The 27,487-nt window shown below is 34.5% G+C and overlaps 1 protein-coding gene across 13 annotated transcripts in view; it reads right to left on the minus strand.

The window, feature by feature from the left end:
• Pex5l (peroxisomal biogenesis factor 5 like) overlaps positions 1 to 27,487 on the minus strand; it is a 230,015-nt gene that overhangs the window by 82,589 nt on the left and 119,939 nt on the right. For 6 of the 13 annotated variants that reach the window (XM_058586200.1, XM_058586196.1, XM_058586203.1 and 3 more), the window contains 3 exons: positions 18,982 to 19,086; positions 8,681 to 8,792; positions 666 to 860 (listed from right to left, as the gene is read on the minus strand). In XM_058586200.1, coding sequence (XP_058442183.1) covers positions 666 to 860; positions 8,681 to 8,792; positions 18,982 to 19,086 — 412 coding nt within the window. Of the gene's footprint in view, positions 1 to 665; positions 861 to 8,680; positions 8,793 to 18,981; positions 19,087 to 21,387; positions 21,454 to 27,487 lie in introns of those variants that run through there. The other 7 variants (XM_058586204.1, XM_058586201.1, XM_058586202.1 and 4 more) reach the window with 2 other exon arrangements.

The following is a 27,487-nucleotide window of genomic DNA, read 5'->3' on the forward strand; positions in this document are numbered from 1 at the left end:
GATCTGGTGTGGGATGTGCATATGGAGTCCTGTCTACCAGCCTCCAGTTAAAGAGATGACTTTAGGACACTTCCAACATGTTTCTAGAAAGAAATTTTGCTTAAGGAGGTGAACTTTGATGTTAAATTTTAAAACCTGGTTTCTCACTTATTTCAGAATGGTGATGATTAAATGAGACAAAATATATGCAAAATATAGAATGGGTCCCTGGACCTTGTCAGCCAACAATAAGTGGTAGCTATTATTATTGTCTTGGATATAGACTTAAAGCTGTTATGCGCCACTGTTTTGTCTGGCTGCCCCTGGGCCTAGTGTTAGAGTTGTTTACTTTTGTCTCTTTCTTGTTCTAGACTGAGAGCTCCTAGAGAGCAAGTTACTTTTATTTGTAACTCTCCTTCCTAGCGTGGTGCTTGGCATCTCTCAAGAACTCAGTACATGCTGGTTGAATGTGTAAATGAGTGAGTCAACACCAATTATGCAAAGTCGAGCTCCCAGCAGCATTCAGTTCAAGCACAAAAGCAGCTCTGTCCTGCTCAGTTTCCTACATGGACTTCATCTTTTCTACTTCTTTGTTCACTGTTTTAAAATCATCTGCAGAACTTTGCTATTGTATCAACTCCAGCAAGGCAAAGCTAAACAGCAGCCACCACACACTGTTGCCCTACCTAAATCTAAGGATGAAGTCTCAGACCCTCTGAGAGGCTGGCCTCTCTGCTCAGCATCTGCGCTGATGAGGTCAGATCCATCGGCCTTTTTCTTGAGGGATGAAGTTTTTGATGAGGACTCCAATTTCTTGGCTTTGGTTTGGGTTTGAGACACTGGTTCACTCAGGTCCAGGAGATCCAAGCCTGTGGTCAACACTATCAGAAATGGAAGAGGTTTAAGATAAATTCATTTACTGTACTGTACTTACTTTTTAAAAATAGGTTTCAGTTGGGTACAGAGAGATCTTGTGTTCATAAGATAGGTTAGAATCACCAAATTACCTTGGCTCACCATTGATTTATAAAGACAATTTGTTAGTTCACCTCATGTTCCCCTAGATTTGGCACAGCACAAACCAGTGAGTTAGGACTTAGACCAGCTTTTGCAGCAATGAATGAAATTAAGATGATAAAATTGAATCTGAGTTCAGGTACAATTTACTTGTTTTGCTTCTTTTTTAGCAAAAGTTTATTTTAGAATGAGGTATTTCCAGAGAATAATCTATCATGTTCAGAAATTTAGTGAAGTTTCTGAATGTCTTCATGTTTTAATTTTAAACAGCAAAGTATATGGGGGATAAAAATGCTGTTAATCATCCTTTATTTAATTAAGCAGTTCAATCAGAAAATGGCATGCTGTTTGGGCTCACACTGGAGAGGTGTTTTGTAATCCATAGCTGATGAATAGGTACACATGTTAATGCTTTTGCTATTTAATATGCAAATTTAAATTTCAATGTAACCAGCTATAAAACTGTTACACTTTTATTTCCTAGCAGGTTGATTACATTGTATTTAATACTCTAATGAAGGCAGAAACAATTATTTGTTCCAATGCAAACTAGGCAAATGAGAATTTAAAAGGCAAGCTTTGTTAACCCTCTATTCTCCTTTATAGTGCAAGTAAGTAGTATTGGACTAGCTCATTGTGAGAAATAGAAAAGTCCAGTTAGAGAAGGTCCCTCCAGCCTCCCTCTCCATAAACCCCTGATATTTCACTGCCTCAGCACCAGAGCACACCTGGTACCCTTCTGGCCTAAGATGTCTTCATCCAGGTAGTTTTGGAAGCCACTGAAGGACAGAGAAACCCCTGACATTAAACCTCCCTGGCCCAGTCTACAGTGATGGCACCATGCCTCTTTTTAAATAACCCAGCTAGCTTTTCCTCTTAGTGGAGAACAGATTTTTGTTGAAGTCTCAACACCCTTCCGTCTGTTCTGCCCTCCTGTCACTCAAAAGAAGCTTCAGGGTTCCACTGAACTTTCAGGATTTCTTTAGTACTCCACCACTTTCAAGAGCTAACCATTCTTACAAAATCCTTAGAATGGCAGTCACTATTCACTCTTGGTAATCTTGTTTTCTAATTTCAATTCCAAATCATAGAGGTTAGCTATTGTTGGTGAAGTACAGAGATCTGACTCTATCACTGCTAAGTAGAAGGACTTGGGGCAAGTTTCTTGATCAGTTTGAATCTCAGTTTCCTCATCTGAAAAATTGGGGAATTAATAGTCTTTTAGGTATGAGATGAGGATTAAATGATGTAATTTGTGTAAAGTACCAGAATTATGATAGGTACTCGGTAAATATTATTTGTAGACTGGGGGTAAGTATGAAGCTCAGTGGTAGATCACTTGCCTAAAATGCACAAAGCCTTGGGTTTGATCCTCAGCACTGCAAAAATTAAAAAATGAAATAAAATAAAATGATATTTCTATTGTTGGGAGGTAAATTTGGGATTTTTTTTCCTCCTGTTTCTATTTCAGGGCAGAATCAGATCCATACGCTGATAGAGGAAACACTATTGGGAATAAAACTGAGGATGAGGCAAAGATATTGGTTCTACAGAGGATTCTACGAAATAAATTTATCATAAAATGGCCTGAAACTGTCAGCTTATCTGAACCGAGTCTTCCTGAGAAGATGGGAGCCACTTTCCAACACTGAGATGCTCTGAGATATGGGGAGTGTTTTGTGGTTTAAAAATCTTTGAATGTGGAGGGAATGAAGTATTTTTTTAGAATTAAATTGCTTAGCTTTATGTCAAAAACGTAAGTATGGCAGGCAGCCAGGATAAGTCAGGACACCACATAGTTCACACCAAATGATTGGTTAAATAGACCACTGTTAGTTTGGCAAGGACTTTAGGCCCAATGTGATTTTCTTATAATAGAAGGAAGGAAGCCGATGACAGCCTCTGAAATGTCATATATATCTTTTTATTAATTCTACCATCAACTAAGAATTCATCACTCCTAGACTTCTTTTAGAAGCAAATTATATAGGAATCATTGACTTGTACATCAGAAGTCCATTTGTTGCAAAATAATAACCAGTGAGCATTAATTTAATTCTATCCCTGCTTCTCACCATATGGAATAAACGAATTACTCAAAGAGTGAATTGCTAATTCAAACTAGGCTCAGTAATGGTTTTTTCCTCTCCAAAGTGTCCTGGGTACTTCCTGAATTTGTTCTGAGCTCTAGGTCCCTTTTTTCTTTCTCTGCAAAGGTGAAACCAATGCTCAGCTCCCACAAAGACCTTATTTGTTTCCCAGTTGATGAAAGAGATGACTTGGAGGTCACATGGCAAGCTTTGAAGCTGAGAAAGTCTCTAAGAACCACAATTTTGAAAACACAATATGGGGACAGTCTTCCACTATCTGGAGGAAAAAAATGGCAGTTTGGTGGGTGTGTTAGCTATTGTTGGTGAAGTCCAGAGATCTGACTAACCTTCATGTGTGTCTCTTTTAGTTAATGATTAGAAATAAGGGTCTTATGGGTCCACATGTGCTTCAAAGACGATGTGCCTAGGCATTGAAGGGGGTATGTGCTTTGCTGATACCTTAAAATCAATAAAAAAAATTATACACATGAAGGTTTGGGTTCCAGTACTCCTGTGCTTAAAATGAGATCATGAAGGATAACTTCCTTCTGTCATGGATGTGAAAATGTATGTATGGGTGGGTACACATGCATGTGTATATCTGTATGCAAAGCCAATAAAATATCTTCTAGGTATAACCTTATTTTCACATATACATATTTTTCTACATGGAACATAGGTCAGTCACCACTCGGTTCATAAGCTGCAGGCACCCTTTGTCCAAAGGAATTCATTCCTACTGGGGGAATCCCCAACTCAGTGAGTTCTGAACAGCTCCATCTTGTCCTGATCATCCCTTTTGTACTTTGTCCTGTCTTTACCACCTAAGGTCAGCTAACCCAGTTTGGTGTCCTGAAATTAAGCAGCCCTTATATATAAAATAAAGCAGCTCAGGACAGTAATTAGGACTGCCTGGGTTCAAATCTTGACCTTGCCAAACATTAGCTGTGTGACTGGGCAAGCTACTTAATCCCTCTGAACCTTAGTTTCTGCTTGTCTAAAATGAGAACGAAACTCGACTTCATAAAGCATTAAATGAAGCACTTTAAATCTCTTAGAATTATATTAGAAGCATAGTGATAATTATAATTCAAATATATGTTACAGTATAATCGCATGAGTTCTTGTAAGAGGGAGTCCGAAGGGTCAGAATCAGAGAGGGAGGTGTGAGAGTTCACTGAGGTGCAGCTGGTTTTGAAAATGGAAGGTTTACAGATGGTTTTGAAGATGCTACACTGCTGATTTTGAAGACAGAAGGAGAGAGAAGCTAAAAATTTTCAGGTGACTTCTAGAAATTGGAAAAGGCAAGGAATCAAATTCTGTCCTAGACCCTCCTGAAAAGAATGTAGTCTTGATGACTTCTTGATTGGAGGACTTCTGACTTTCAGAACTTTAAGATAATAAAATTATTTAGGCCATTAAATTTGTGGTAGCAGGAAACTAATACATCTGGTATGTCAATGCTCATGCCAGGTCTCAAATATAGGTCTGTCACTCTAAACCTGTGTTCTTCCTCTCTAGACTGCCTCTGAACTTGAAGGTAGTGTGCAGACTCTATTATTTATGTATTTATTATCTCCTAATTATTCGGCAGTTTGCATAGTCTGAGGCATGATTTACATAACTGGCAATCTCAGAAACTTTTTTTTTTTTAATTCTTCTTCTTTTTAGTGGACAGAATGCCTATATTTATTTTTATGTGGTGCTGAGGATGGAACCCAGTGCCTCACACATGCTAAGCAAGCACTCTGCCACTGAGCTATAGCCCCAGCCCCAGAAACTTTCTTTTTTGAATAAACTGATTTCACTGGATAAAATTTCCTGAAGACGGAAGATAATACATTACTAAAGTATTTGTTTCTGACTCTCTCAAAAACTGAAGTTCACAGCCTACTGAATTGGAAGACTCCCACAGGGCACTGCAAATGCATGTGAATACTAACTTCTGCTTAGAACAGAGTGGAATAACACGTGCTCCGAAGCCCTGTTTTGATACTTTGGTGTTAAGCACAATGCTATTAATATCACTACAGTGTAATGAGGCATAACTTCAATGGTTGGCAATCCCAGAAACTTTCAAATAGATATGTCAAATAGATAAAATATATTTGACAGGGCTGGGATTGTGGCTCAGGGGTAGAACACTCGCCTAGCATGTGTGAGGCCCTGGGTTCCATCCTTAGCACCACATAAAAATAAATAAATAAAATAAAAATTAATTATTGTGTCCAACTACAGCTAAAAAATGAATATTAAAAATATATATATTTGACTTATTGAATAAACTTTTCCTTTTTATTGGAATGTTATTAAAATGATTCCCCACATTTCTAAACTCTCTCAAGAGCCATGCCATTCATTGGTTCATGACCACTTGAGCTTCATAAAAATTCATTTTGTAAATATTACACTAATTTTGCAGTTAAGATGTTTTATTAGGTGGCTGTGGCAAGATTGTGAATGTTTTTAAGGGTAGTTCTTTCCTTTAATATAAATAGAGGTCCCAAATGTAGGTACGCAAACCCCAAATGAAGGAGTGAAATTAATTTTTTTTAACTGTGGAAAATGTTCCCTCTAAAGTAACTATTCACCTACTAGTTCAAGTTTATGGATAAAATAGTTTAGATTGTGTAACATGATAAATGCAAACCAAGGACTCTTGTTTTCTTCTTGATCTTTAGCAAAGAGGCTTTCTGTGCTTTAACATATATCAGATTTATTGGGAGATTATAGCAATGAGTTATTGTTGTAAATTTTATAGTATTATTTATGCTATAATATAATCACGCTCAAAATATCTATTGCCTAGCTATTTTCAGAGCAGTTGATACATGAATCTTTATATAAGATGTATTTACCTGCCATTTAAAAATCAAGGATGTAGCAATTATTTTAACTTACTTATCATCTAGGAATACAGTTTGAGAGGGCCAAAAAATTAGCTATCTACCTGAATTACAGATGAATTAAAGGGAATTTAGGATATTAATTGAGAAAAAATGAAAAGCATCCTTATTTTGTCAACTTTAAGTTGTCATCATTGGATCACAAAAAGTTAATCCTAATGTAGAAGTAAGCATAAAGTAAAAAAAGATAATTCAAGCACCTAAAAATTATAATAAAAATTTCTATGAGGCACAAAAATGTTCTTTCAGTGCCTGTAGAGATAAAAAAAATTTGATCATCTGATCTTTGAAAAAATATTTCCTATATTGTTTACTTTGCATTGATTTATATAAGAAGTATACTCTTTAGGGATTTAAAAATTACAATGTTTCTGCACTGAGATATACTTTTAAGATTAAAAGACATTCTATTCAATATGAGTCTTTTTTCAGATAAAAATCTGCATGAATCAGACATACTCAACATCTAGGCTGAAAAAGAAAAAAACATAAAACAAACAAACAAACAAAACCCCAATAGTCTGCAGTCCCAGAACACCATTTTTCAGATTCCTACTTTGAAGAATTTTATGGATTGAATGATGTGTCCCCTCCATTCTGATGCTGGAGTCCTTACACCTTGGAGTGTAACCTCATATGGAATAAGAATATTGGAAATGTAATTAAAGATGAGGTTTAAAGTGTTGCAACTTCAAAATAATTAGTGTCCTTTTAAAAAAGGAATATCTGGACATAGAGTAGGACATGCAGATAGGGAGACACACATGCAGACAAACACCATGTAAAAGTTGAAGCTATGCTGTCACAAACTATGGACTACCAGAAAGAAAGGAGAAGAGAGACCTGGAACAGGTCCTTCCTGATAACCCTTATGTGCATGGCCCTGCTGACACCATGATGTTGGGCTTCTAGCCTCCAGAACTGTGTGATAATTAGATTCTGTTGTTAACCTACTCAGATTGTGGTACTTTGTCACAGCAGCTCTAGGAAGCTAGTATAGAGGACAATGCTGTATATATAGTTATTGCAAGAAATTAGACCTTCTTTTGATGTTTTCCCTCTAATATTTTGTAGGTATCTCTTTAATGTTAGAAAACCAAAGTGAAAAGTAGCTTTTGATTCATATCTTAAATTGCCGTGTGTGTGTGTGTGTGTGTGTGTGTGTGTGTGTGGTGTGTTGGGGGGCGTCCTTCCTAAGTGATTTTGTTTTCTCATCCTTGAGAATTAGAAAGTGAAGAGCAACTTCTTAGTGGATCCAGTTCTCATGGATCTGCCTGCAGTTAGATACAAAACTTTGTATTTTCTGGAATAGTTTTGCAGTTTTGGGAGGCTGAGTTCCAGTTTTATAAATCAGGAAGCTGAATCTGATTTGATAAAATAAGAACTTAATTTCCTGTCTAGAATATACCAAGTATTATTTTATTGATTACTCAAAGTGATAGTTGAATTTAGAAAATGATTGCTTTCATGTGATATTACAAAAAATAATGCAATTGGAAAGGGAAGTGTCAGGAATACTGTTTTCACCTGATATCTAACAGGAATAGACGTATCAGATACACAGTATTAATGACTTTCATATGTTGCTTTGCTTAATCTTCTCAGGTCACTTATGAGATACAGATCTTACAATTGTTAGAGAAGGAAACTGAGACTTAGCTATTTCTAGAGAGATGAGGAACCTTATTAGCTTTCCCACAGTTACAGAGTTTTAGGCTGTATTCCCACATAAGGCACTTGTAACATTAGTTCCTCTTATTGTTGTAATTTTTAGCATTTTGGTAGAATCTCAAATTCCTTCTTCTCCAATTTCCTTCACTTTGAAATATAATCAAAATGCATATGCCACCAGCAGAGGCTGTGATGGCACATGAAATAAATTAAACAAGAGAGCATGTGATTATTGTCTTTTTCCTTTAAATTCTGTACTACACAGTCAACATAATCTTTGATTCTAAACATTATTTTTTTTCATTCTTCTTTGAATGACATACCTTTGACTGTGTATTTCGACCAGATGAAGTCAGTGCAAAAATCTGCCTCTGCTAAAGAAGTATCATTCATGCCAGGGGCTGCCTTCATTCTTTGGGTTGAGACTTTGAAGCGCCTGTTCCTACGTGTGCCAGGCACTGAGCAGATGATAGTTTACTCATTGAGTATATTTAATTCCAGAAGAATGTACAGACAGATGGGAACATTCAAATAATTTGTAAAAGGGAGAAAGGAACACATTTGCCAGAAAATGAAACTGACTTTCTACTGTCCTCTGGTTGTAGGACATTTTAATTGTCATTTGAAGCCACTTGGAAAGACTACTCCATTTTTATTTTACTGCAATATTTCCAGAGATAATTGGGCCATCAACCAGAACTTACTTTGAGACAGATGCTTTTGTTTGAATGAGATGCAACTTGAAATGCAAAGATGTAAATGTAAAATGACACATAGAAAAATTAATTGCTAACAGTGGTACACTTATAGTCAGCAGAATTATTTGGGTGATATGCATTGTAGTTTCTTATATAATAAAGAGCAATTTACTAGTTGTGCTGAGTAGTACATGTTCTAAAGTTTCATTTGGTTGCAAACATCATTCCTGACTTAAAATGCCTAGAAGGAAAAAATGTGCATTTCACTATAGTTAAAACAAACTCTAACTGAGGCACTAGTTAAAAGTGAAAAATTTACCAGCTGTATTGGACGTTACTGGCCTTGCAATTGCCTCCGATTTGGTTTCACAGAGAAAGTCATCGATGGAGGGGCTCAGGAGGGGTCTGCTTTCTTGTTGCTCATTCACCAGCTGAGAACAAATGAACACAGGTGTCAAAGGGCTTTGTTAAACTGCAGAATCAGATGAATTAAAATGCAGCCTTGCAACAAAATGGGAATAGCAAACCTATCAAAAAATAAAAACATACATAAATAAATAATGGGGTGGGAGCAAGAAAGAAAAAAATACTAAAGGGTGGGAATGAGTCTTTTAGCATTATCAATGTATTTCTGATGCAGCCAAGTTTGATATTTAAAGCTTAAGTCTGTATTTCTCTCCCTCTTGCAGTAGTTTTAGAATTATCCTCTAATTTTAATATGTGGAAAATGACACTTATTGAATTACAGAGCCAATTCTCTTCCTCGATTGGACAGAATGCTCCTACTGAGATCTGAAGCGGCAGCTGCAGACTCTGAGGTGACAAGCTCTGGTAAGGGCTGGTTAGTTGGTGTCTGTGTGGTACAAACTCATGGATCAATGTGTATGGATGAACATTCTCCTTTCCTCCCTCTTTAAAAAAGGTTTAGTCACCTAAAACACACCCTGAACATTTCCTCGGAATACTTTTTTTTTTTTTTTTTTTTTTTTTTTTTTTTTTAATATTTATTTTTTAGTTATTGGCAGACACAACATCTTTGTTTGTATGTGGTGCTGAGGATCGAACCTGGGCCGCACGCATGCCAGTCGAGCGCGCTACCGCTTGAGCCACATCCCCAGCCCCGGAATACTTTTGTAGTATGAAACAAATGCTATTTGAAGAGATAGAAAATAGTACATTAACCATATAGATATATAGTTTATGTTTGTGAAAATCTATTTGTAAAATAGATCCCTGTAAATCCAATCATACTTTTTCCATTAGCGTATTCTATAACTTCTGCAATCTTTCAGGTAGATTTTTTAGTGGGTACTTAGTTATCAGTGTCAGCCCACTATTTACTTTCAGTTATTCTGCACCTCTTTGAATTTAGACTTTCTCTGGTTAAGGGGGAAATATGTTATGATACATAATCCATGAATCCCTAAATTAACTGGCTTCATTTTTCAGGAGTGGCAGAGATATTTAGTTTTCTATTTGTCATGTGGAAAAGATGTGTATCAAAGTCTCTAGAATTCACTTGTATTTCAAGAGACATAATAAGAAACCAAGTGCTTTGGAATTACCAAATCAAAATATTTTGGGATTCTACTCACTTCACTTCATTGACTCTTTGGCATAGTCAGTGGTATTCTAGTTTAGAGCTGTTGGAAGATGCAAGGGACCTCAATATTAACACATATAGAGAGAAAAGTTACAATTCTGTTATTTCTAAAAGAGCAATATGGAAGTATTTTGTGGTCATTCAGACCACAAACCTTTCGTACTTTAACATATTTCATGCTATTATTTAAACATAGGTAAATATCAGATCTCCATTAGAGCTCAAAATTTTGATATAGAGTGGGAAATCTGTTTTTAATACATATTAATTTGTGAATGTTATTGAGAGATAAGCATTGAGAATGCCCTTGTCCTTTTAGTTTCCAAGTTACAGTGACAGATATTTCTTCAATTTTTGTTTAAGTGTCTAGAATCTCACAAATTTTACTAGGAACGAAATTTCCAAGATCTGCTTGGGTTTTAAATTTATTATTATTATTATTATTTTTGAACGTGCCTTTAAAATGGGGGTAAAACTCTGAATCTTTGCAGTTTGCTTTCTGAATTTGAATGATCTTGGGTACCACTCATCTTCTTCATATTGAAATATTTTTAAATGTTGAGGGGTTATGAGACTCCCATGCTTATGAATAAAATATACTTGGGTTTTTGTAAATACCACAGTATATTTGAATTTAGGAGTTATTATAATATTTTTCTGGCATAAAACTAAATTTTATTATTGGTAAGTATAGTTGAAAGCAGTGGTATAGAATATAATATACTAGAAAATGAAGAGATGAATAAATTTCAGTGATTCTGTGAATTCTTGTGATTGGTGATTAGTGTCCCAGAATCTGTCTCTCATTTTTAGGTAGTAAACTGTAGGTATGTATTAGTTCCCAAGGGAACCACATATTAATGCATATATCCTGGTAAAATTTACTCTTTAAACCATATGTGCTTAGTGCAACAAACCCTTCTAGTGTGGTACCACTACAGTGATATGGTCCTGATTTGCAATGTCAAATGGGATCTGAATTCTGCTGTGTCATAATCATTCATGGAAGATAAACACCACCATCAAATAAGGCACCACACTACTCATGCAATTTATTTTAATAGGCTTGCACTTAATGGAACAGTGCATTCTGATTACTGGCCTCTGGTACTAGGTCTTACTGACCCAGTGGCTAAAGTGAATAAGGCACAAAGAATACATTGTTGACTCAGTCAACACAGCTGTGACTTGAAAAGTTATGAAAAAGTATGATGTCATAACTATCTCTTTGATAACCATTATTTCTCTGATGAAAAATATAATTTCATTAACAGATAACTAATAATAACTGTGTCCTTTTAGTCATGATTTTGAAAATACAGGTTGAGTATCTCTTCTTTGAAATCAGAAGTGTTTCAGATTTCTGATCTTTTTGGAATATTTACATATATAGGTTGTGTGTATGTGTTTATATATTATATATGTATATATACATATATATACATATATACACATATATACATAATATACAATGAGATGTCTTAGGGATGAGACTCAAGTCTAAATACAAAATGCATTTATGTTTCACATATACCTCATGCACATAGGCTGAAGATAATTTTGTACAGTGCCTCTGTTTTGATTGTAACTAGTCATGAGTTTAAATATGAAGTTTTCCATTTGTGGCATCATGTTGATTCTCAAAAAGTTTTGGATTTTGGCATTTCAGATTTCAGATTTTTGGGTTAAGGATACTCAACCTATATCAATTTTAATGTAGATAAATATAAATAACATTACATCAAAGTTTCCCTTGTACTTTTTGTTTACAAAAAAAGGACAAAGAATTTATCCCTAAATCACAACTCTGTGCAGGAATAAGTGTGAATTACTTGTAGTTTTAGAAAATTAGGGTGTTTGGTTTCTGTAGATACTTTTAGTTCCAAATGCTGAAAAACTATATTCTGATAGAATTCTAGAAAGTGAGACTTTTGTCCACATACACATCTAAATGGAAAAACAAGGAAAGGGCGCAAATCAGTGAGAGGGCTATCCTTTTATATGAGTCTGCTTTGTCAAAGGAAATAGGAATTAAAAAGAGTCTCTCATTCAAATTTCAGACATATTTTCTGGAGAAAACACCTCTAGCTCTCCCAGACTTATTCAGCATAGGAAGAAAGAACTACCAGAAGGGAGGTTGTTTAGAAAGACCCCAGAGAGACTATAGTTTTCTAGACCTCTGCCTTGAGGCCAGTGTCTCTTCCATACCTGCTGACCATACTGCACAACTTGACTATTGGGAGTATATAATGGTCCACCTCCCACCACTGTGGCGCTCCTATGGCTCTACTCAACCAATATAAACCAAAGAGAAAGAACAAACTACTTTCTGAGTCAGTTCCAAGCTGGAGCACAGCTTAGCTGTTGGGAAATGCTCCGTTTGGAGTATGAGATGACCATGGTGCTCCCAGGTGAAGAGGATGAGAGGCGCCATGATGGAGAGCATGGAAAGGTAATTGAAACTGAACAGAAAGAGTTTTGGTTTTGATGGAGATGTGGAAGATGAAACAAGAGATATTGCAAAGATAAAGAGATCTTTTAAGGACAGAGGTCAGAGATAACTAGATCTTATTTTTATTTACATCCTTCTCATCTTCAATATAATGTCTGCATGCAAAAGGGGTTCAAAACATAAATGGCTGCCAAATGAGGTAGCGACTTGGCACAAGTTGAAAATATAAAATATCCATCTCAAACAGTTCAATTAAATTGTGTCTTCAGCTGCATGGATTTAAGACTATTTTAGTTGTAGTAAATACTATTTTATTTTTATTTGTACAGATATTGTACAAATTTTAATAGTTTTTTTCCCTATGCCCCCCCTCTCATTTTCAAACAGATTTATGGTTTTTCCTTTGGTGCGTTGAGAATTAATAAATCTTTTGGGTCATGAAGAAAATTTCCAAACTGAACTGAATTCTTCAAGTGATCCCTCTAAAATTCACTTCCAAGTTTTATGTCATTTTTTTTAATCCTTAGTAAGATGAGATGTATTGACTTGTTTTTGGAATGACTTCCTTTAGTTTGAAAATGCTTTATGAAATTCCCTCATTTCATCCTTGAGTACAGAGTACATTGGTGTCATAAAAATAATAAAGCTGAGGTTTTTAATCCTTTTTGAATTGTAGTGAGTACAATTTTGGTCTAATCAGATTATCACAGCTAAGTTAAAAAGACTCACTTTGTTAGTTGCTAAGGCTTTTGTCTCAGACTGTTTACATTTAAAAATGTTCATCTTTTATCTGCTCTGAATTCTTCTTAATATTTGAATCAGTGCAGAAATCCTTCTAGGGCTCGGGGTGTAGTTTCCTGATTTAACATTTGCTTATCATATGCAAAGCCTGGGGTTCAATCCCTAGCACAATGGAGAACAATAGAAATGGCAAAAGACCCTTCTCATGGTGGCAGATCCTTATTCTCTTTCAGGACCCCATTTAATGGACACATCGTCCAGGAACCTTTTTCAGCACCAGGAAGTGAGGGACTTTTAAAAGCATCTCCATGTTCCTATGATTTACTCTTCACTAGACTGCAACTTCCTTGAGAAGAGAGACTTTATTCAATTATATTTTTCATCCCACAGTAGCAGATTAATAAATGCTGAATGATTTTATACAGTCTAACTGAATGCTAAACTGTACAAAAGAATGATTACATGGACATCCTAAATTTCCAACTGGGTTTGAGCAATTCACAGAGAGGTCAGTTGTTCTTAAAAACATTTAGCAATTTTCTCAAAGGTATTAACTACACATCTAAGTCCATTTCCTCCCAATGTCACATTTTTTAAATGTTTGGAAATCTAGTGGTACCTAAAGGAACATTTCCAAATGCAAGTCTTTTACAACGGATGTTAAGTCTTCTACCAAGAAGTCAGGAATGCCAAGAGGGAATGCCTGATGAGAAAAATGGAAATGAAGGCCAAAGCCTGCCCTGCACCATCCAGTACCTGGGAGAAAGACCTGGGCCAATGTGAATGGGAGGAAGCTTGAAACTTCAAGACTTAACCTGACTACCTCCCCAGAGATTTTAAATCAAAGATTCAAATCTGGAGCATTTGAGGGAAAGCAGTATTTAGATAGATGAGAACTTGCATGCAGGCTTTTTTTTTTTTAAATCAATCAGGAGTCAAAAGACTATTGAGTCTTTATACCTTCCTTGCAATCAAATAGGCAATCAAATGACTTCAACTGAAGCATGACTTACACAGACTTGTCAGTTGACGTGGAACTATTATTAGTCACAATACACATGTAGACAATATCATTCTGCACTAATGGATTATTGTCTTTCTTAAAATTTTATCTGAAAACACATTTGCCTTAGTTAACCTGGATTACTCTAGTTTCAATTAAAAAAATTAATTATGTGATTTAAGCTCTAGAGGGCTATTTAACCAAGATGAAAAAAAAATTGTTTTACTTTTAAATGCTGTCTGTTACTTAAACTCCAGCATATGTTTATATTGCTTATTTTTTTGACTTAAATCTAAGTTTATTTATCTTTAAAGAGATATATTGCATAGCTCTTCCATTAAAAATATAGAGCAAAAGATTTATGATAATGTATCAAAAAGCAAGATACATTTTAGATGCTGAAATAATATAAAGGATTATAATCTACAACTCCATAAATTTTCTTTCAGATTAATAATCTTCAACTATTATTTTAAAGTAGCATTCTGTTTTTATATTTAAGCATTTTAGTACTTAAAGAATAATTTAAAATATTAAAACATTGGAACTAAGTTAAAAACAACTGACAAATATCTTTGTGCTGGGGATTGAAGCCAGGTTCTCTACACATGATAAGTAAATGCTCATATTTGAATGGTGATTTTAAAAATTTGTAGTAATAATATCTTTTATGATAATAATATCTTTTATCTCATTTACATGATAGAAAAACTTAAGCTATTTTGTTTCTACATGAACAAAACACAAATATGCTTGGGTATATCATTGTACATTTGAAAAATTCCTTTATCATATGTGACATTGTTGATTTAAAGTGTCATTTGTTAGGTAGGTTTTCATTCATAATTTTATAATTGAACTACTTGCTTATGGTCTTATTAATCTTATTCAAGTTCAGATATTTCTGCAATTTACATTGAAATAGTGACTATATTGTGAGAGATTCACTAATGTCAAACTAAGTTAACTAATTCAATCGATTAAAAAGACAACTAAATTGTTACCATGCATTCCATAAACATTCAGACTTTTAGAGGTCTTCCATGGTAATCTGGCATTTGACAGTAAGTTTCTATGAGCTGATGGTACTAATGGCCTGCCCCCACTTTAGTTTTCATGTTGCAAGTCCCAGTGGCTCTCCTTATAAAGGGAAACCATGTGATAACTTTCAACTCTTTGACTTCAACTAAATGTCAATAAACTGACAATTATAAACATTTTCCGGACAGGGTAGTTAGACTTATAAAATGAGTCAATTTGTAGGGAAACAAACATATTATCACTTATGATTTGGGTAGTACTAACACCTGGGTCAGGCAGGAGAACATAATTAAGGCAATTGTTTTAAGTTGATAATAGAAACAGAAACAAAGTCACGTTTAGAAGCCTTGAGATTGTTCTTCCAGTCAAGGACATTATCTTTTTTTTTTTTTTTTAATCAGACACAATGAATAAATAAATAAAAAGTGATGTGTAAAGAGTGGGAACACATATGGGAAACAAAAAAAGGTTAAGTGTGCAATTAAAAAAAAAGTCCCTCTACCAGAAGAGACCTGGAACACAGTTCTAAGACACTGTGCTCTACAGTGTCTGGAAAAATGAGTCAGATGTACTTTGCTAAAAAACATATACAGGAGATATGGTTGAAATGAAAATTTCTCAAGGTTCCTTATGAGAGAAAAATACTTGCTAAAGTCATTTCACTCTCATAAAGATAATGGATTTTTTCCTATGATACAGTCTTTTGGCACACAATTTTCTATTCTCAAATTGGATTTGTTATACTATTACATTTTAAAGCAATGCTGCTTATTAGAAATATAATGAGAGACTTGTAATTTAAAAATTTCTAGTAGCCATTTTTTAAAAAGTGAAAAACCCAAGTGAAATTAATAATATATTTTTTGACCCAATATGACAAAAAAATACTATCATTTTAACATGTGGCCAATATGAAAATTATTAAAGCAGTAGTTTGCACACATTTTTTTGAATCAGGTCTTCAAAATCTGTCCATTCTATTCTTATAGCATATCTCAATTTTGAGAAGCTGGAAGTGCCCAGTGCCTATGTGCGACTAGCAAGCTAAGGTATTGGACAGTACAGATCTAAAGAGGCTTTTCCCACAAAGACTGGGTGATTCTGGCTTTCCTCTACAAAACTTTCATCGATGCACACTTGTTTACATACTGTTAGTGTCAATCCAGGACAGCATGACCTTGAGCTTGTTTGTTAATTCAGAATTAATAATGACATTAAGCAAAAAAGGGCAAATCTCAAGGAGTCAGCACTTTCTAAGTTCTGATCATCTGGCCAACTCTACTTTTCTCTTCAGTTTGTTCAATGTACTATGGATGGCTTCACTGGAGTATGTTTAGCTAAATCTCTGTTCAAGTTGTGGAACATACCACGAGAATTCCATCGCTTAAAAAATGTTGGAATATAGGACTATTGTACACTTACAATCTGTTGAGTGACGTTATTAAACAAGGCAAGGCGGTCAGTGTTTCAGGGACTTACTTTTTCTTTTATCTATTATGAAATAGTACTTGTCCCAAAGACAGTATTGAAAGAGTAGCAGTTAGCATTGAACATATCTGGAATCTATGATGTGAGAGATTGGTATCGACATACCAGTGATGGAATGGGTCGATGTATTCAGCAGAATGTAGCACTATGTCATAAAGGGCTTTACAGGAGACACTGGGACAAACATGTTGAGACACTGGAACATTCACACAGCGTAACGAGTAAGAAGGTGGTATGGTACACGCACTGAATGCTGTGGTTGCCATGGGAAGTACTCACTTTTTCAGATCATTCTGCTTCTTTTGGATTTGTGCACGCCACTGGCGCATGGCAGGGAAGAAGCCACTTGTGTATAGTGGAGCAAGTATATCAACTAATAAAACTGCATTTGACTGAGAAATAATTGTATCACAGCTGTCACTGAATTAATTTCATAAAATCATCAACACAACAGGTGCATTAAATTTTATGAATCAGAATTCTCCATTTGCTGATTCATAAGCTGGCCAGTATGCAACAAGAATATGATGCATCCAAGAAAGCATTATGTAATCTTCATGCAGAAAAACTGTAACTAGTATCTTAGAAACAGTTAATGCAACATTAGACAGGGATTAAAGAAGGAACTTGGTACACACAAGTATTCTGATTATGACAGGATGGTAAGAATCATGATTTCTTTTCTAAGTTAAAAATCCAAGATATTATTTTACATTAAATTTTAAATTCAAGCCTAGATTATAATAGCAATTTTAAATATTTGGAAATGATTTCTTGAAAATACATAGCAAAATAGTTTGAGGATGGGAGCCTGTCTTAAATTGTGATGTCCTGAGATGACATGTGGTAGCCTTGTTGTACCAACATTGGTACCTAGATGTGCATGGCTCTGCTATTCACTAAAACCTCCAGATAATTCTCACTCCCCAATTATTCACCTGAGAAACTATGGACTGAATATTTTGGATATGGGATTCACAGAGGTCTGTTTCTTATAGGTGGGAGATCAGTGTAAAACTGTATATGCTCTACTATATAAATTAAGAATGGAGAACTTGAAGCAAATATGAAGCAAATTTCATTTCAATTACTATTATGTGTCACTGGGAAGAAGAATCTCTTCTTTGTGAATTAAAATAATCCCTGAGAATCTAAAATTTATCCCAAAGTCCTGGGGATCTTTAATAACTTTAAAAATTATTCAATTTCAATGTTCTATGTTATAATTTTTGTTACTTACAACATAGTACTTAGAATAAAATAAAACCACACATGTTGGCAGCAGCTGGAGATAATATCTGCTGATATTCTAAAAATAAGTTGCTATAATTTAGCTTTTGATATAAATGCCTTTCATGCGGACTGTAAATGGACATTTTTCTAATTCTAGGCATGTGCATATAATCGGAACTGAATCACTGCATTTACTATTGCATTATGGAAAAAATGAAATGTTTAAAATAACAATCTAATCTAAATTATAAGATAAATGCAAGTAAAAATATTTTTCATTTAAGAATTTAAAACTGGTAGTTCCACAGAGTGGTGATGAGTATATTATACATATTTATGTAGATTTTACAGGGTGTTTCAAAAGTCCCTGAGCACATACAGGATTCACTGTCTCAGTGTGTTTTTGCATACAAATGCAAACTTTTTTTCTATACTTGTTATAATAAATGCTGAAAATGGCCCTCATGTGCTTATAATAGAGAAGGTATTTTTTGTTGTCAAGATCACTAAGTATAAGAAGGGTCACAAATGCCATTTTCTGCATGGGGACTCCGGGACTTTCGGCTCATTCCTGTAAATTAGGTATCCACATAAATATGTATAGACAAATATGTAGTATGCATAGTCACAACATAAATATATTTAACATTTAAGAAAAATTTAGGTATTCTACTGGTAAACTGACATATGTATACAATATAACTGTATTTATTCATAGGAATTTGATTTTTTTTTGGTTGTTCAAATGTACTGTTATCTTAATTATTTCTTTCCCAAAGTGATTCACAAGACTCCTTTTAAAGAAGCAACATGTTTTACTTGCATATCCATTTTTAAAACTAAAGTTGAGTAATGAAAATTAATATCCATGAATAAATAACTAAATTTTTAAAGCAATTTTGATTTTCATTTATATTGTACAGTTGTTTCATTGAAACTGTCCTTTTAAAAAATTGGTTCAAGAGTTAATTTTTTTTTTCTTTTCTCTAGTTAGTGATCACATTGTCTGATATATTGACATATGTCAGCTTCCTACAGGAGCCCTAAGGGTCTGCCCACCTGTGATGTCATAGTAAGGAGGGGCTTTTCTTCAGCAGACTCCTCCCTCGGTATCTCCTTCATCACCATGGCAACAGCCTTATCTGCCGCCCTAGAGCCTTTTCCCTACAACAGTGAAATCAACAATGACTTGTGTCAGGAGAAATCTTTAACTTATTATTTATTACAAGATATTCTAATGTTTAAAGAGCAATCCAACATAAATTGAAGAGATAGGCTGCTGCCAGTGCATCTTGAAGCTTTTGGCTGAGGAGAAAACACACAAAATCTGAAAAAAGATGGTTTGTGAACTTTTAGTTAGCTACTTTTTCACCTTTACAACTGGCATATTATATTTAATTTTAACATAGTATTTTATATGTATAATATATGAAAGGCAATTAACATGATATGAGGTATTTTTATAATATCAATTTTAAAACACTATGGCTTGCCTATTATGTTCATTTAAAATTATTACTCTATGACCCTTGAATATTTTGAGTGATAGGAATTTGGGATAGGAATTAGGATGAGGATCTGATTCTCACAGAGGAATTTTGCTAATTGGTCTTTGGAGTCTGTTTTTTTTTTTTTAGTGAATTGGGCATAAAAAGAGTAGACAAAAATCTCTAAAACTTTCAGTGACTTGACATACCATAAATTCACCCATCTTGTTTGGTGGAAATAGTATGAACTTGGTGAAAAAAAAATATATTTTTTTCTTTTTGCAATTTTCAATGTTTTTGAGGTGGAGGAATTTTAGTAGAATTTTAGAAATATCTTTCATTTGGAGAACCCTATAAATTCAGAAGGAATAGATGATTAAAGCACTAATCTATCTACATCTACCTGTATCTGTCTATTATTTTCTACTTATCTCATGTATGTGGTAGGGTATGCTGGCTCTTGCTGTCTTGAATTTACCAGATTATGAAATTTTTGAGAGTAAATGTGACATAATGGAAACAAAACAGAACACCTTCTTGACCCCATTAGAAACATCTCATACTATGTAAAAATTAAATAATTTTTAAATATTTTGAAAACAAAAAAACTTGCATTTTCTCAGGTCACACTGGGCAAAGCCTTACTAGAGAAACTCATTTAAGAACACATAGGTACAGCTGTATTGTAAATCTACTTAAAAAATACAAATGTAACATATAGAGATACCATAGGCAAAGAAATAAAAACAAACAGATGGTGATGTGTCATCTGGAAAGAGAATTAAGAACAGGGGTCAATATTAACTCCAGAGCCTGATAAACCTGGTTAGTTTCTATGCAATGAAAAAGAGTAGAATGACATAATTATCTTGAGCTTCCCAAGGGCTTTAAGTACTTGGAAGGAAGGTACATTCTGGGGAGCACAGCAGTATCCCTTTTGTCAGGCACTGACTTTCTAACTTTCTAAACTGTAGCCGGGAGCAGCTTTTATTATGAGAACAAAGAGAATTTCTCTTTTTTTGCAGTTAATAGACCTCAAATGTATGCATTTGTTTACAATGCTATAAGTTTGTTTCTTTGCTTTATTTTGACTTTAGCATTACTGAATGATAAGATAGAATATCAAATGCTAGAGATTTTATTTAGCAGATACATCAGTAGCAATTTTCATATGTGTTCTGAAAATGTTATATGGCTAACAATCCTTAGAATATCTGATTTCCGGGAAAATAAAGAGAATCATAGTGATTTATTGTATAGCAAATTAGGGTGCATACTGATTGTAGGTTTCTTCTTTAATGAGGCAATGTGAACTTTCTAAAATAGAGGTGTAAACAATTCTGGGAAAAGATTTATTATGGTACTATGAATGTTAAAACATTTTTTTTCAAATATAAAAATTATCTGGTTAAAACATTATAACCTATAAGATTAGTATACCTTTATAAGCTACACTCATTTTACACACTAAATGTGGTTTATAACAAATATTTTTTTCAGTTTTTTTTCAAAAGAGCAAAATCACATGTAAGGAAGTCTTTCCATGCTCCAAGAAGTTCTCATAATATAGCAATAAAAAAGTGGCATGCTTATATTTATATTTAAATTCCTACTATACTTAAAAGAACAAATCTAATATTATAAGATATAATTCTAAGAAATTATAATTCAGACTCTTTTCTTGGGCTAAGAAAAAAATGTCAATTGATAAGCATCTCAAAAAATTTCAATTTTTCAATACACCATTTATTTGAAATGCTACCAATCCATACACTATATAGAGATACTTTTTTTACATATGCAACTATAATAGCTAAAATTAGCAACGGACATGCCATTTCATTAAAACAAAAACAAAAACAAAAACAAAACAAAAATTAGTCCTTTCATGCTGAACTCTAGAACAAAGCAGTGGTCAGCTAGAAAGGATGTATAATAAACACATGCGGTGCTTTTTATTCTTGCAGAAAAAACCCACCAAAGCCAGGGTCAGGTCACTTTTTTGAAGACAGTGCCACTTTTTCTTCAAGGTTACACCTACTACCTGAAAAGAGTCAGGACACCCATGTTAGTGCCTGCTAGCAACTTTTTCTGTACAGCCTTTTGGCTTTTGAGATACTATCCCACGAGCCTCACTAGTGTGATACAGCCTTGAGATCAGAAAGGGAAGGTCCGCCACAATGACATCTCCATGGCTCCAGATACAGTGTCTAAGGCACTGCCAACCCAAGGGAAGACACTCACATATCAAGAAGATCTCTCCTGCATCCTAGCACCATCTCCACCTGCTATTGTAACATCAAGTTGTGGTTATTTTTGATTTCTCCATTTATCTTGTGGGATAATACTTCTAGAATTCAGAATGTGGCTGATAATTGATTCAGCAATTCATGAAACTAGTATAATTTGCTTATCAGCAACTCTGCAGGACTGAGTCTGTCATTTTTTTTCTAATATGACCATACCATTTTTTTTTCTTTTTTGAAGTCAGTGGCTTAAAACATTAAAAGAAGTATATATACATAATTATTCAGTCTTCAAACCCAATTTTCTAAATAAAGCTGTATGAAAGGTTCAATATTGATCTATTATACACTGGAAACACACCCAATCCATATAAGGGGCTTATATACTTATATAGGATTGTATGCCTCTAGATCATTCTTGGAAAGAACAGAAAAGAATCGTGAAACTTCAGAAGTTGTTTACCACTTGGTGACATCCTCTAGTGATTATTTCAGCCTACTTCTTTTCTAATAGCCTGTGAAAATCACGTCTTCCCACTTTTGTGTTGAATTTCTTGAGATATTTTTGACTGTTTAGAAAACAATATTAGCATAAGGGGAGACTTGTTTTTCATGATGCTTAGCTGTTGAAAATTTTTTGCTATTTCTCTGTTTCTCTTAGCATTTGTTTCTTCACCAATGAATCATAAAATGATAGCCTTTCTAATGAATAACTATTAAGAATAGTCTTGTTTTTTTTCCTATTATAAAAACAGGCAAAAATGAATGCAACGAAGGGAATACAGCAAGTGATATTATTTATTAAAAAATCCAAATTTTGACCCACTAGTTTTCTTTTTGTTAATGTGCAACAGAAGATACAGATTACAACATATTGGATGTCATAGGATCTGTTCAGGCTGCATACCAGGCTGTGGAGCTACCAGATGTCTTTAGATGAACTGGTGTTGGCTGCAGTCCTGTCTCACAGAGAAGGGAATTAAACTATTTTGAGATGCTACCATGTGCTGGGCATTCTGTTAGACGTCTGACGTAATTTCACTTGTTTGATCTCGTGGTAATTCTGAGGGTAGATAGTATCCTTCCACAGATAGCTGAGGACATTGAAGCTCAATGCTTGTGTGGTTTGGCTAAGGCTCCCCCCAAAAATCTGTGATGGAGGCAGGAGGAGATTCCAGACTGGCCTCCTAGGCCTGCCTGCTTCCTTCTCTACCACATGGGTGCTATTTGTTCATCTGATTGAAGGAGGCTGGAGCGCTCTCCCTCATGTTCTCCACTGACTCTCATGAATATTATTGCTTTTGATATTAAAGTACAGGTGGCACTCATTTCTCAGTATAATCACTTATACTGGCTATGGCTATAAGAAAAAAATATTTTTTTTTATGATGATGGGGATTTGAACTCAGGGCCCCCCAGAACACTAGGTGAGTGCTCTACCAATGAGTTATAGCTCCAGCATCTTCAGATGATGATCAATATTGAGATGTGTTTTCCTCCTCTATTCTGGAAGAATCAACCATCCACGATTTTACTCAGGATCACATTCCTAACAAAATGCTTCTGTTTCATTTTCTCTTCATAGAAAATGAATCTAAGCATTTCATGTATTCAAACTTTTTATTTTATGGACCTTAACAGGCTTAATAAGCTCTAGCTTCATCTAATTCTTGCTAAACAGGAACTAAATGCCATTATGCCATCTTTACCAAGATTGTTTGACTTCTATTTTGGGTGCGTGAAATACTTAAAGAATGCAATTCCACAGTTACAGTTCATTTGTAATCAATTTCCTAGTTGCCAATTCTATTATCACTACCATGGAGTTTGTAATTTAAAAATTATGTATATTATTTATCAACAACAATCTAGACTCTATTTATTGGAGATATTAAGTAAAAGAAATGAAAAACATATTAAGATAGGGAGAAAGTAAATGACTATAATATTTTTTTAAAAAACCTTGCTATAAATTCTTTTTTAAAATTTTTTATTAGTTTTTAAAATTTTTTTAAATGACTATAATATTAAATAAGTTTGCTTACCTAAAACTAGTATGTGGATTTTAAAAATAGTCTTTTTCTTGTTCTGATTATAATAATCAAAAACAAGAACATATTGTTGCCAAAAATTGAGTAAAAATAGAAATAGGAAAAATAAAAATAGTATCTCTGATTTTTTCATGCATTTTTCCAAAATTTTATATTTTATTTTTACAATGTTGGAAATTAAATAGTATTTTTAGGATGAATGTTTTAAGGATAGATATATTACCTTCAAGCTTATAAGTATAAATCTATTGCATATATTTCTTCATATACATATAATACATGTAAATGAATACAAAATATATCTACATAATTTTAGAAACACTTTGAAATGAAATATTCAGTTTCACATATGCTAAAAATTATAGGTCTTACAAATCAGCACCCTGAACTTAAGCACCTGCATGAACCTGGCCATGAAAAGACTAGCAGTTCTAATGGCTTTTCTCGTGCTCATGTGCAGAGACAGGCAAACATCATTTCACTTGGGAAGGTGAATGTCATGATAAGTGTCAAGCTCTCTTTAACATGGAAAAGGTCAGGTAATGTTTTCCAGTGGCCTCTGCCTACCATTTGGTGTCCTTTCCCAGTTGGGTGTGCTCCTGTAGATTTTCTCCAACGTAGAGTAGGGTTCAGCATGTGCTGGCTCTATCTTAACTCACCCCCAACCCGGACAGAGTGTTTTGTTCATTTTTAAAGTGGTAGAAATAGAACTACATCTGGGCATATTGGTTCTTCTTTCTAAACATCTTGAAGGAAGTGCCATCTAGTTGTAAATAACTGGGAAGCATGGACAGAATTCTATTCTTTTAATCAGAGATTCAAATGTGAATTTCACAACTCATAATGAATTCCCCATGGGTTCAGTGATCTGTGGCTGGAAATAATGTGATTTCCTATTCCCTAATAAGAATAGTCAAGGCACAGCAAATAAATTGGTGACTATTTATTTGCAATAATGGCAAATAAATTTAAGAGGAATTTAAGAGGTGGGCTCCCCATTCACCATCTATTTCTCCCTTACTGTGTCTTTATCCCCTCCATCCAGCTTTGTATTTTTCAGACCCAAGTGACCCTGGTGTATACTTCTTCAAGCCATAAACTTCTCCGGGAAGTCTTCTGAGATCAATGAGGAATGACTCTAATTACCTTCTATTATACAAATTCTGTGCCTTCAGTTTGTGTTATGTGTTAATTGGAACTTTTTTTGTTTTGCCCTTCTGGAAGGACTATAGATGGGTGGGGTGGAGAGCAGATGGCAGAAATAGATGGATAACAATTTCTACGGTGTTTGACAATAAGCCTTCACCCATAAAAACCACTGGAATTTCAAGGCCACCTGTGCAGATTTACTTTCCTTGGCCTGAATTCTTGGTGCTGGGTGAAAGTCTGACTTTCATGGGCTCTGTGAATTTTTCCCTTCATGGGCCATTCCTCTATAAAAAAAAAATTCAGAGCATTTAGGACCAAGGCAGAAAGCCCCTGAGTATAGTATCATTACTCTTAGAACATAAACGCCTCCAGAAAACAGAAAACAGGTGTCAGCATCTCATTCTGTCTTGATTGACTATCCAGAAGCACTTCTGAGGAATTTCAGCCAACTTCTCTCTTCCTTTATTTTTAAAAAAAATCTATCTATATAAATGTATATATACATAAATATATATACATATTTATGTGTATATGTGTGTGTGTGTTCAATGGCCAGAGTCACCAATTGGTTCCAAAGCACTTCTTGCCATTTTTTTCCCTGATGGCATAGTTGGTCACTTGAGGAGCAGAACTGTCCAGTATCCCAAAGTCCCTAGCTGTGCATGTAGCTTAAGCTCCTCCCTGGGGGCTTATTATAATCTGTTTTTTTTATGTAAAATGTTTTCATCTATGTCTCACCAATGACACTGTCTTGTGAGAGCAAATATTTTGTTTTTTACTTATGAATGATATTGCATTATTTGGTATAGGTCTCCACAGGCACATAACAGGTACTCAGGTATGCAACAAATATACGTATACTGGGTATCTTTCTCAAATTATTCAAGATTCTGAAATCACATAATATGGCCAACTTTGATGGAAGGTGACTCTGAATGAGATAAAAAGTTTTAATTAGATGGTTAAGGAATTGAAATAGTTTCAAGCATATAAATGGAAATTCATTAAAATTAATACAGTGTTGTCAGGTAAAGGTGCTTAAAATTTGCTTGAAAGGACAGATAAGACTTTTTTTTTAATTAACAAGATCCATTTGTCTATAAATAATTCACCATTTGTTTGTTCTTTGGAGAAGTTTAAACATTCTGGTCCACTTCAGTCACACTGTTGTCCCAAGATTATTTACCCTGATTCTCATCACAGATGGTCAAGGCAAGAGTACTCAGTCTTCCTCCGCCTATGACCAGCTCTGAATCAGTGAAGTTTTACTTCTAGGTTTCCTCTGATTAATGTGGCTCTGAATTACTTGTGAGTTATTTTATCTTAAGGGTGAGCTCCTTGATGTATACCTGCAAGCAACTCTTTCTGCTTAGCATGGACTGACTTAAACATTTTTCTGCTTTTGACATTGGCCTTATATTGAGGATGTTATAAAGAATACATACTGGATAATTAAGCAGTAAAAGTACAATGAAATATATTTTTTTTGTGAGTCAAATCTCAAATTTGTTATATTTTGGGAGGCCTTTGATGACTAACTGAAATATGTATCCCCCAAATGTAATTCAAGTTAAAGGGTTGTTGTTATTATTTTCAATTCCTTGTCAAATAGACAATTTGCAAACAAACAAATGAACAACAACAACATCAACAACAAATCCTAAAGCCCATTTACTTTAAAGGTCAATTTTAAGAAAAAAGGAAAATGACTGAAAATACGAAGTCCTTAAGATTACTTTCTTTTTCTTTTCAAAAAAATCCCCTCCCCCTCCAGAACAAGCACAGATAAATGGATGTCATGGCACTTGAGAGGACGTGAAGTATGAGGATCACTTATCACCTGCATAGGTAGTTGCTGAAACTATGCTGGTTCAATAGTATTTGGGGCATAGCAGGAGGTGAGATGTGTGTGACCTCTTGGGTAGGGAGTCAGGGAAGAGACCTTGAGACCTGGTTTCTAGTGTATACAGGTAGCCATGCAGGTGTAGGCTACTAGATCTTATGAGGAAACCGGGGTCCTCCCACACATATGTGGTCCTCCAACACATATAAAAAGTTGGTTCCTTAATTTTTATAATTTTTTAGTTTCTATGTTTTCTAAAATTAGAAAATATTTCAAAGCAAATATAATGAATAAGAATCTATATAGGTTAAAAAAAATAGTCAAGATGATGAAAAACTTCCCTTGAATTAATGTAGTTTACCCCTGAAACTGTTTTACTTATTGATGATTCAATTTATTCTCCCAATTTCTTGCCTTTAGTAAATAAAATATACATACTAAATCAAAGAACAAATCACAAGAAAGAATTTTATCCTCCTACCACATTGGAGGCCTTTAAATGTTGAAGGTCATTATCTCTGGGCAAAGACATTGAATTCCCTCCTTTTTAGAAACAGTTGAACCATCATGTGTTAAATATACCCTTACCAAATTATTGAATCTGAGACAGGTTTATCCAGATGTCATAAGGTGGAGTTACACTGTATCTGATTTCATTCTAGAAGAGGGCCATTCACTGTTGAACTGGAGTTCACCCCCTCTATGAATATTTCAGGCGAATTCTATTACTAATGTATGAGCCAGAATTGTGGCCTTGGAGACTGATGGTTCAGTAGTCTTCTTTGTGGC

Source organism: Marmota monax, unplaced genomic scaffold (assembly GCF_021218885.2).
Source record: "Marmota monax isolate L192 unplaced genomic scaffold, Marmota_monax_Labrador192_F-V1.1 WCK01_AAM20220418_F8-fsc00074, whole genome shotgun sequence".
Taxonomy (NCBI): domain Eukaryota; kingdom Metazoa; phylum Chordata; class Mammalia; order Rodentia; family Sciuridae; genus Marmota; species Marmota monax.